The following is a 12,319-nucleotide window of genomic DNA, read 5'->3' on the forward strand; positions in this document are numbered from 1 at the left end:
TTTTTGTATTTATTAATATTGGGATGATAGCTACCAACATTTTTAAGTAAAGACCCTTTACCCCTGTACATATCTGAATTGATGTAATACATACATCTGAATTAATATCGGTGCTTGAACAAAAAAAACAGTTCTTCTGTTGTAATCTTTGCAACAAAGTGTATTTTTGTTTTAAGCGGCTGTTATTTTTTTCCAAGATGTAGCAATAAAACAAAATTCTTTCATTAGAAAAGTATATTTTATTGATAAGGTTAGAGTGGCATGAAGATTGACACAGGAATGAATTTGGTGGTGGAAAAAAAAAATTACACAAAAATACATCTAAGGCATCTTCATTGGAAAAGCAGTGATTTGAAACACATTCAGAGTGGGGAAAAAAAATATGCCATTTCTACAACCATTTACATATACGGAGATAAACCTGAATATTATTTACACGGCAACAGATTACAGTATATACAAAGCCAGGATTGAAAGCCGAGTGAGGATCACAGGATTTATACTTGCAGAACAACAACACACTGCTGACGTGAACGGTTCGTAGGAAGCGCGTGGTGATTTGGCAGAGAAACGAAGACGGCGCCCAGAAATTGCCTGGATGAGTCTCGACCCTTTGCCACCTTGATGAATGTTAATCGGTTTACTTCACCAACAGTGACACCATCATTAATGCCGGTTTCGGATTCAACCCTGAGAAAACAGTGGACTGCAGGTTCACTTGTTGGCACACCTGCCAAACATGCCGGTGAAGGTCATTTTACCCCGTGAATGACCGAAGACATGACAACTGGCACAGAAACGTTTTGAGGACACTGAGATCAACTTGGAATCTCTAGATACCCTGGCACAAGAGCAGGAGAGAAACGGTAATTTGGTCTCTATGAAGACGCTTTGTGGAATGGCGTCGCAGGTTCATTCACACTTGGCTCGACGGACAAGGTGCCAGCGCTGGCGTCAGTTTCCACTCCCAACCGTTCTGAACATTTTCATCGTTTAGGAATCGGTCCTTGTCCCAGGAGGAAGCTTCTGGGCCTTGAGCTGGGATAAAGGAGCATCTGGGGATGGAGGAGGGAGGGGCTGTGCTGCCGTATCGTCTATAAACTACAGGTACTCACAAAGCAGCAGTGCAACACATATAATGGAGTGAATTTAAACTTGATGAGCCCGGCGCTCGGACACAGACCGGCAAAAAACTCTCACAATGCCAGCAGGATGTGTGGGCGCAGACGGTCGTGATACAACTGACCCTTTCACTTAGCAGGTGGTTATTTTCTAGCCATTTCTTTGTTAAGACGTATATCCGGTTGAGAAAGTTTTGCTGGTCTCCGTAGCCGAACACCAGCATCAGTGCCAGCACGGGCAACTCGTGAGCGGAAAGCCCAGCGTGTCTTGAGCTCGAGCGCAGCTCTCAGACCAGAGGCGAGAGTCTCCAGACAAAGCTGCAAGCATCAGATCTTATCCAACTTCCTAAACCAGCCACTTGTCTCTTGGTAACCACAAACCATCTGCACTACTGACTTGTTCCCCTACCAAACCATGAACGAACAAGAACTCTTCAAAAGAGGACAGTAAAAACTAATATAAAAACAGCTGATGAAGAATGCTGAGTTATGTCTTCTGAGACTGGTCTCTCCCAAGTCCTCTTCAGGAGCGAGGGGGTGGTTTGTCCCCATTCAGGTCCTCTACTTTCACAGGTTGACAGGGGTCATTGGAGCATCAGCTGTTTGAGGTTGTCATGGAGAATGGTGTCCTTGACGTCCCGGAACACCAGCCTGATGTTCTCCGTGTTGATGGCTGTGGTGAAGTGGTGGTACAGCGGTTTCTGAGTGGCATCGCGTCTCTTGGCCCGGAAACACTCCACCATAAACGCCTGGACGTCCGGCAGGCTGTGCTCGGGGCCGGTGTAGTCGGGGAAATAGTCCTTGAGCGGGACGCTCTTCACTTTCTCCTCCAGCAGGTCTGTCTTGTTGAGGAAGAGGATGATTGAAACGTTGATGAAGACGCGGTTGTTGACGATGGTCTCAAAGATGTTGAGGGATTCACGCAGCCGGTTGGTCTGCCGGTCTTCCATCAACACCTGACGGAGACAACAGAGTGGAGAAGTCAATTACTTGTGCTACTTCTAGTATTACTACAGTATTATTGTACTAGCATTGTGTCTTAGATCCATGTTTCCAAACTGGGGTTTCCCCAGGGGTCCACACAGTTATGTTAGGGGGGGCGCAACCCCCTGAATCTGGCCTGTTGATGGGATACAACCACAGCATGTCCACGTCCTACTGGCTTAGGCAGAATGGGACTTTTAGCATCGATATGCTGCCCAAGTTACTCAAATATGGATAGATGGTAGAAACACCCTCCCCCAACACCAATGGGAGCATCAGAGACTGTTGCAGGATGCAGTAAATCATTTGAAAACAGAGTCCTGATAAAACCATCTGCTCCGGGGCCTCCAGTACGGTTCTGACAGAGCCAGCATTAACGTTAGCAGTGCTAGCCTAGCCAAAACCAGCCCCGAAGGCACAGACGAATCCATCCGCCGTGACCAGGAGTGAATCATACCGTGCCTGAACTGAAGAGGCACCATGATAGACCTGCTTCATCGTTGTTATACTTCCTTTGAGTAGCAGGCCAACGGGAGAGGCCTACTCGTGTGGGACCCGCTGTCTTAGATGACCTGATAACATGTGGACAGCTCCGAGTGCATCGGTTCCTATCCGGCTTTTCAAAATTGTCAAGGCTGTCAGTAGAAACCCAGTTAACGAGATTTGAGCACCAAGTGGGCTCACGTCAACACGGATGAGGTCACAGCGCGCCCCTCCGCATGTTCCTGGATGCTTTCGGCCTGTCCAGCCATGATCGGATCGCTCAAACACGCTGGAATTGTTGTCTGGGATGGAAGGAGAAACCCCAGCTGGAGGAAGCCGCCCTGAGTGTGCAGGCTGAGCGAAGACAGGCGCATCAGAGGACAACGTAGCGCCGTCGTTTCACCAGCTGGGTGCGGCGCCAGAAACTCAAAACACGCTGATCTATTTGAGACGGCATAACCCGAGTTTGCCTGACGTCACAGCTTCTTTTCAAAGACAGCAAAAAAACCCTGTTTGAATATTACATGTTCACCCCTCGAGAGAGGAAGCGCTGCGTGTCACGGCGTCTTATAAAGATGATGTGTAATCTGGTGAACCGGCGGCGGTTATTGTGCTTATTTACACAGAGAAAGTCCACGGAATGAAGAGTGGACAAATAGACACAAGCAGGCTTATTATCAAAAAGTCACCAAACACTATCTGCTAGAACAACCTGATTAATGTGCCACTTATCAGCTGGTATTGTGTGTGTGCGTGTGTGTGGAAATGAGATGGCTATCGCTCGGCACGGCTGGCCAGTTTTCACCTGGTCGTATTCGGAGGAGGAGACGATGAAGAGGATGGAGGTGACGGAGTCAAAACACTCAAACCAGCGCCTCCGCTCTGACCTCTGACCCCCCACGTCCACCATCTTGAAGGGGACGTTCTTGATCTCGAAGTCATACTCGTGGATTCCCTTGGTTGGTTTTCGGGCCAGAAGGATGTCCTGCTGGCTGGGGAGATAGTTCTGGTGCAGAGACAGATACACACAACCGCTTGATGTCCACACCACCAATGTCCACTCATGTTTGATGACACACACCTCAGGACCACGCCATGGCCTCTGAATCTGTACTTTCTCTACAGAAATGGAGGAACTGAACATGTAGAGGAAGAAAAGAAACCAGAACCAAGTGATAGCAGAGCGTTTCTTGAGCATAGAATCAGTAGCTGTCTAATTAAAACTCTCCTCCAGCATTCCAGGAAAGAATTAATATTTTTAGATTAAAAAATTAAAATCAAAATTACAGGCATGTTTGATGCACACCATCTTGTTTTAATCCAATATGGGAACGTTTGACTTTCTCTCTCTCCAATCAGGAAAAGGGCTTACAAAAGTTTACGATGACACATTTATGCGTGTGGAAATCACAGGAAAGTTCAAGGAAGCCCTTTTTGTTCGTTCCTAACAAAGCAAAATCGGCTCCCACATTCACCTTTGGCGAGAAATAAAAGACAAACACACTTTGGGAGGCGTTGAAGGTTTAACATCCTTATTTTATACACTCGGAATCTAAAGGGGGAGCTCGGAAGCTGTGAGGGAGGAAATTTCCACTGGCGTTTGGAAGGAAGCGTGTGTTGACGCTCCGAGACGAACAGTTAACACCAGCACGACCTGCAGGATTCAGACTTTAACAACAGCAACGCTGTCATCACCCGCTTGGAAAACATCTTAAATTCACGATACCTACAATTTGGCTTGTAAATACACACTTTGAACCTGGACTTTAAATTGACAAAAAAATAAAACATATGACAGATGTGCTTTTCCTTGCCAAGGAGACATGAAACCTGGTATTAAACTGGAATTTCACTACATTTATTTATTTATTTTTTTTTAATAAATGATGGAACCTTCACATCCTGATGTTGGGAATTTTCTACTCTAAAAAGTTATTTGTCAACTTGCTTAAGTTTTTTTTTTTACTGAAATTTTTTTTAGCTGTATTTCATAAATGTCATTTTATATAAAGATGATTGTAAATGTCAGATGATAAACCGTACCTGTTACTCTTTCAAAAATAAAGTCAACATATCCTCCAGGAAAAAAAAAGGTTTAATCTGATGAAAATACAGGATTTTATTTTTAAATCTAACATAATATCCGCTGGTTTCCTGTGAACCCAACTTTCCACATCCGCTACGACAGCTTTCTGATGTGAAAGCGGTCAGTTAATGAGCGCCGCTTCGCCCTCACGTTGTCTAGACATGTCGCAATATGAACTATAACATCTGCGGGCCCGATTCTAACAATCAGTGCAAGCAGAAACAACTTACCGGCTCGCCAAGCTTATCCAGATTATCCAAGAAATACTTCACTGACTCACCCTGCGACAGGACAGAGGACAAGCTCCAGTTAGTGCTCGCAAGTGAAATTCGACAGAACTGCAAAACTGTACACACACGTTCAACACATCGTGGATTTATGGCTGCTGTGGAGAAAGAGAGCCGGTCCGAGACAAAGTCCCCCTTCAGCTGCCACACGGTTGCAGTGATCAGGGACAATAATGCATTCCTCCCCCCTCACTTTGATCACCGCCACAAAAAAAAAAAAAAAACCCAAACAAACAAACAAACAAACCGAATCCAACTCAAATCTTGATGCTGCTCTGTGACACCGGGCGGCATTTCCTCATTGTGAGGTTTCAGAACAAATATCTGGTTTTTATCTTGATCCAAACTTCCACCTGATCGCGGCGTCTGCCCTGAGTAGATGGAGCAGGATGCAAAGTATCACATATTACAATGATCACGTGTGTGTGCACTAAGTTTGTCTTTGATGTGTGCAGATGTGCAGTGAGGTCTGAGAGTGTGTGTGTGTGTGCGTGTGTGTGTAAGGGGGTGTTTTTTTCTCCATCGTTCTGGTGCTGCTTGCGTGCAATTATTGCAAGCCCGGACATGCGGCTGCCAAGACTGAGAAGCATTCCTTTATCAGTGTGTGTGTGTGTGTGTGTGTGTGTGTGTATCCTGTTCTCAACCAAAAATGTCCAAAAAAACCCAAAAGACAACAGATTTTGCTTGTCATCTTTTCTCCCCCTCAGCGTCTCTCCTGAACCACACAGCACTTGGGTGGAGGTTGTTCTTCCAGGCTCTTGACACCAACGACACCACAAACCTGCTCTCTTGCCCTCATATTCTAATTTTCTGAGTCAGACTGGGCTTTAATTCGGCGCGTCTTTGCTGCATGCCTCTCGTTTCCCCTCGTGTCAGCTTCTGTCTGCACCTTATGATCTTTTTTTGAAAAATACCAACCTGACCTGAAAAACCTGTGTGCGCCGATAGAAAACGTGTGCAAGTCTGAGGTTACACCAGGGAGGAGCAGAATGGCCTTCCGCTGTGGTTGAGACAGGCAAACAGACAATGTTCGAATTCTGACCACACAGATGACTTTGCCCCAGTGAAGACGCTCAAATCTGATGCTTTCGAAATCATCAAGTATCAGTCGGGTAATAAAAAAAAAAAGGAAAAAAAAGGGGAAGCGAAACAAGAAGAATCTCTGAGCTTCTTCTGATCCCTGACAACTAAAATACACACTTATGCTGTAAAAGCAAAACTGAAACATGACATTACACAGCAATGTCACTGGTTAGCTTGTGACTGGGCTCAGCTCGTTCAGAGGTGACAGGCTGGGGGAGGGTTATTTGTTCCCGTCCGAGGCAGGAGAGCAGCAGCAATGGTAGGGCGCAGCAGCACAGGTGACAGCGTAGCCCCATCCCACTGGCCAATCAAACCCTCAACAACACCTGGGTTTTTCCTCTGCGGTGGGAACAGCTTTACCGACATGCGTTCGGTCACATGATCCGGCAGTGGACAGGGGCATTTATCGGCTTGGCTCTGATGGGGGCAGAAAATGAGGGTGGGCGCGGAAATTTGCGGCCGACTTCCAGCACCTCCCTCCGCTGTCCCTCGTGGTGCTTTCACCGCAGCTACTGCAGATGATGCACAAGCCCAAGACTCGACGCTCGGGCGCAGTTCTGACACCAATCACTTCTGTTACAGCAGGTAACTACGATCAGGATGTTGAATGTGAAGCGCTCGGGGGGAGAAAGAAACAACTAAACACAGATAGGAAACGCCATCTCCTCATAGTGAGAACAGGATCAATCAGTTTTACAGGCGGGTTTCCCCAGGCCAGAAAAACCTGTGCCTGCACGGGTGTGTGCAGTGTGCAAGGGGTCGAAGTCAGATACTACATGGGCAGCAGGAGCTGGCACGTCGCAGGAAGCACAGGTGGAGTAATGCAGTAGAGTGCAGGTGGAGGGAGGAGTAACCAGGTTGGCAGCTGATGTTTTTCAAAATGTGGATTGTGTCTTCCATGCCGCTTAAGGAGGAATAATTCATGACATTAGAACACAAACACAGTGGCGAGCCTGTTCTTTAAATATCACCAACCGTCGGGGCACACCTCCTTTACACGGCGTCGAGCGAGAAGACGAGCCACGTGGGATTGTGGCGTGTTCGTGTTTTTGATGATAGTTACCAGGAAGCTTGAGGGCACGTGTCAGTTGTCATGCAAATGGCTGAGGCCACAGTGACAAACAGAATGACGCCAGAGACGCAAATGAGTCGTCTGTAACGAGAGCCGGCGGACTGAAGCGCCTCCAACACAGCAACTCTCCTGCTGCTGCTGGGTTTGACGCCGGCGCCCTCGGGGGTCTGTTTAAGTCCAACTCACAGCTCGTAGTGAGGCTCCACAGACGAGTCCTCAAATGGAGAACATTAACAAAGTACTGCTATCGATGTGTTCCCGTGTGTTCTAAGCCGGCGACGGAACGAATCCACGCAAATGTTCAAGTGCACGATATGAAAACTTTTCTCTGACGTTAGGTCACGTGTGACATGCACTGCTGTACCAAGACAAGACCCACAGCATTGTGTTTAGAAAGTAGCTTCAATGAGACAACGCTGAAACGTTGTCACGTGCTTGTGACAGTGAAACGGAGGTAAAACGGTGATGTTAAAACGGGCCAAATGGGTCTTGAACACATTTCAAGAAGAAGACTGACTGACTTTTGATATTAAACCAAAACCCTAAAAACAACAAATTTAAGAAAGCAGCAAAACCTTCTGATGTGTCAGGCTAGGAGCCACAAACGTGAAGTATTTCTACACACTGAGCCTATGAAAGTAAATGAATACAGTTTATATAATACATCTAAAGCCCGACATGGATCCAGAGGAATAACAACAACAACAACAATAATGGTTCAAGTGATACAACCTGAACCTGCTTTTGGAGTCACCTCTCCTGGAAGCACCATCACCGAACAATCATTAATTGTTGTGTTGAATTTACAAAAAGTTCCAGCACCAACATGAATTACAACAAACATTCTTTTTATCTTAGTATATTTCTTCTTCGTTTTTTTTTTTTTTCCCCGTGTAAGGGCCAGAATAATCGTCACCTTCACCACCGGGAAACAGTGGCGTTTAAAAGTCGTCTACGCACCTGAAGCCGTGAGGACGGGGTCGACCACGCTTGCGTGACCTGGCTCAGGTTGAGAAAGATCAACAGATAAACGTCGCAGGATTCTGTTTCTACTTCAACGGCTGCCCCTCCAAGCTAGATTTCGCCTCGATACTGCGCGTGTTTTACTAGCCAGGTGTTCCAGTCTAAACTGTTGCTACATCACCTTCGTTCTGCAAGCTCGGTCCACGTAATGTTCACGTAATAATCTGTTGACGTTTCTTCAGTGTTCCAAAACGCGTGATTTCCTGTGTATAATATTGGTGAGGTAACGGCGCTAACGCAGCATTAACGGCAGGTGAAGACAAAGATCGCGTTAAAAAACAACAACTATTGTCTTCATGTTGTTGGGCTGCATTTTACTGTGTCTTTTTCCAACAGTGTTTCTCTACGTTCTTCCATGTAGGACGTGTGCGAGTGCGAAGGCAACACAGAAAATGTGGAGGAGAGGAACGTGGCGAGGAACGGAGGAGAACCACCTCAAGAGAGAAGGAGGCGCTTGCGTCGCAGCGTGGACAGTCCGGCGCAGATCAGGCGACTGATATTTACTGATGACCACGACTGCTCTGACCTCTCTTACCACCTGCACGCCACATCAAACAGAACAGAGGGAGATGACGAAAGCTCAGACGGGGAATAAAAAAAAGGAAAAAGGGGGGGGGGTGTCTGTGGTTAACCATAGAACAATGAGTCACACACTTTTTCAACTGTATTTGTTCCACAAATGCACAGAAACGCTTATCACTTTCTGGATATGAAATCCACAGCAGAGCCACATAACCCAGCTCAGCTCTTTACACACACAATTTATGTGTCCTTGTGTAACTTGAGGTGTGTGACACTTAATGTTTGTGTGCAAATAAGGCCAGGTGGGTGGGTGGGGGCGCGGGGGCTCTGTTTGTAAGCATAAAGCTGTTTAACTACAGATCAACATTCCAGCTCTGATCACTCTTATTCCCCCGGCTGTCTGCACAACCGGCTCACGGCAACACACCGAGTGCACGACCGGCCAACAAAACACCATTGAGAGCAGCAGCGCGGGCTTGTGCAACCGTTGAATTTACACTTCAGTCTCATTGCTGAAAACACCTTGGAAAAGTGTTTCCTGTTTTCAATGGGACGCCCTAAACATGTCACATGACCAGACAGCACGTATGAAAATTTAAACACTATGGAGGCAGCACAATGCCCAGGGAGGCACGTGTGAACACGGCTCGATTCTGGGGTAAATGTCAGTGTGTTAAAATGTGCATGCTGACAGCCAAGAGACACGGAGGGAGGCGTAAACAGGAAGCTGACTAAATCACATGTCTGACCACTCAGAGAAACAAGAACCAGAGCGAGAGGTACAGGGACAGAGGACAGACAGGAAGAAGCAAACTCCAGAGGAGATTTGGGCGTAACACGATGAGGATTACCAGGACAAAAATCATTCAGTAAAGATTCTTCTGTGTGTGTGTGTGTGTGTGTGTAAGCGCATCCACGTACCAGCTGAAACTCTCTGCGACGATCGTAAGCGTTCTGTATACCCGAGTCCGCCCACAGAGCTTTGATGGAGGGAAGGTACCGCAGGAAGACGGAGGTCTCCAGCTGCCCACTGACCATCTTAGCTGAGTGGGTGTCAAACGCCATCAGCTTGTCCCCATGAGGCTGGTTGTCAGGGTCCCCCCAGGGGATGTGCAGCTTCTCCCGAGCGTCCACTAACACACGGATACCTGGCCAGGAGATGAGGGGAAGTGTTTAGTGCAGAATTCATTCAGACGTCCAGGGAGTCATTCAAGCAATACGAGAATTTCTAAAAGGCTTTAGCGTCATGGTTGACAGTTTCACTTCCCACGCACAGCTACTGGCGTCTGTCGACACTTTAATGTTCGTCCAAAAAAACCTTTTAGGAGTTATTTTATCAACATAGGGGCGCCGTGGCTGGAGGGAGAGTGGGCGTTGAGCAACATAAGGGTCGCTGGTTTGATCCTCACTTCCCCCGGTGGCCATGTCCAAGTGTCCTTGAGCAAGATACTGAACCCCTAATTACTCCTGATGGCCCTGTGACAGACTGGTGACCCGTCCAGGGTGAACCTCGCCTCTGGGATAGGCTCCACCCCCCTCAAGCAAACCTTCACAGATAAGCAGTATAGACACCTTGGATGAATAATTCATGCTGCTTCTTTTGTTCCAGAGTTAAAAACAAAATTAAAAGGCATTAATCTAAACCAGCCTTGAGTTGAAATGTGACCTGCTGTAAATTTCGGGACTAAAAGTGAAGATTTACTGCCACTAAACGTCGGTAACAAGTACCAGTCATGGGCTCTTCCTATTAACTGATATCAACCTTTAAAAACAACGCTGGTCCATCCAGAGCTGAAACACAGCGTTACACCGAACATGGGGCACCTCTCAGGCATGCACCCGAACTGAAACCCCTCCTCTGAACCCGGGTGACACAGCCCAGCAAAACTCAGACATTTTCCAAACTTTTCAAGACTTTGAACTGTTGTCTTCAAACCTGACAGGTTCCAAGGTTCATGCACGCTCTTACCAAATCATTTCAACACCACAGAGGGAAATTTCACGACCATACATTCCCTGAGATGTCTGCTCCCGCATGAAATTCAACCTGAAAAAAAAAACCCTCCACTAAAAAAGGAATGACAAGCAACATGATTTTATACAACAGAAACACAGATTAAAGCCTGGAAGCTGCCCCATTTACGAATTTCATGACTTTTCCTTTTTTTTTATTAAAAAAAAAAGAACACCCCAACAAACCTGCTGGATGTTATAATCACAGCAATCAGCAGAAACAAAATCCTGCATTCAATATTGAATCATATTCCCCTGGCTGGTGGACACGGTAGAGCACATTCGCCAAGAACCCTGTTAAAAACCTGCTACTGTGACTTTATCACTGCATGATCACCCCGGCTGCTGATTCAAGCCTGTAAATTAGATGGTTTTTTTTATGGCTTGAAATTATAGTTAAAATGTCACTTTTTATTTTAATTGCCTGCCCACACGTCTGTAAGCGCACGACTGAAGTTGAAAAAGAACAAGCCTCACTACAGTACAGCAGCTAGCCCTCCATTAGCCTCATCTCGAGGATTAGCAGCTGGGCAACTCGCCTGTAGCTGGTCGACGCACGCACTGCGAAAGTCGCATTTAAAAACTAAAAACAAAAAAAAAAGAGGTCAAGTGTGTCTACGGGGAATCAAAAGGGCTCCATGTGAGATGTAATCACGGTTGGTGTTGGGTGTGTCGATGGCAGATGTAGGTTACAGCTCGTGTCCTCTCACGCAGCCCCTGAAACAGATGTGGAAACTTTCCCATCCCTCTCGTACGCCTCTCCGGGGGCCTTTCAGCCCGCTGTAAAACAACACACACACAAACAAAAAAACAAACGCATATCCCCTCACTCGTAGAGAACCGGAGAGGTTACCTTTGATAACGTTGCTGTAAATCGTGGCTCTGAAGTCCTCCCTGGCTTGCTGGTCGAAATCCTGCCCGTGGATGATCCGCATTTGTTTGAGGAAAGTAGACTTGCCGCTCTCGCCAGCGCCCAGCAGCAGGATCTTTACCAGCCGTTTCACGTACGTTTTCTCCCGGGAGAGGCATCTGTCGATCTCCTTGGACTTCCTAACCTGTTCTACCTCGCCGCTGTTCAGCAGGCAAACGGGCAGGCAAACTTTTAACACGGACCTGGTCGGCAGGAAGTCCGCCATGTTCGCTCAAACTTCATCGATGCTAATTTGGTGCGCGGTCGCGGGGCGCAGGCACGGGACCAAGCCCCTTCCCTAAACTCAGGAAGTACTGCTGTTGACTGTTTACAATACATCTGAGGTCACTTCGTGTTTAGCTTATCGTGTAATCCGGCAAAACCCCCATCTTTGTATTCACAGACCTCGATGAATACTTTTATGGTGTTAGCACATGTCAGTTGACACCTAGCTTCAAAAAGAAATACGGCAGTCTTAACGTTGTCACCCGAAACATGGAAACGACAAAGGCCGAGTTCATTCGGCGTGTGTAACACTCTTTGGAAGTTTTAACGTACAAAAATAAACGTTTGGTTCTTGAATTCAGTTGAAATAAAATGCAGCGGTGCATCGCATCGATCGGCGGTGCCATGTCTCCCTCTGGTGGCTCATTCTGGTCATTGCGTAACAATTGACTGGGCAGAAAAAGGTCGCGCCGTGATTGGTCAGTCCCTTTCTGGGCTGTAGGTATGTTG

The 12,319-nt window shown here is 46.9% G+C and overlaps 1 protein-coding gene across 1 annotated transcript; it reads right to left on the bottom strand.

Annotated features, from left to right (window-relative positions):
- Nucleotides 1-222: 222 nt before the first annotated feature.
- On the bottom strand, nt 223-12,148 carry LOC147239884 (guanine nucleotide-binding protein subunit alpha-13-like). The gene is made up of 5 exons (XM_086195658.1): nt 11,528-12,148; nt 9,583-9,809; nt 4,905-4,955; nt 3,394-3,594; nt 223-2,077 (listed from the first exon to the last, which is right to left on the bottom strand). Exons 1-5 carry the CDS (start codon nt 11,808-11,810, stop codon nt 1,706-1,708), a joined length of 1,134 nt encoding a protein of 377 aa, XP_086051784.1. The 5' UTR covers nt 11,811-12,148; the 3' UTR covers nt 223-1,705.
- Nucleotides 12,149-12,319: the final 171 nt, after the last annotated feature.

This window comes from Aulostomus chinensis, chromosome 23, assembly GCF_037954235.1.
Source record: "Aulostomus chinensis isolate RoL2024-O1b breed Wild chromosome 23, RoL_Achi_v1.0, whole genome shotgun sequence".
Classification (NCBI taxonomy): Eukaryota; Metazoa; Chordata; class Actinopteri; order Syngnathiformes; family Aulostomidae; genus Aulostomus; species Aulostomus chinensis.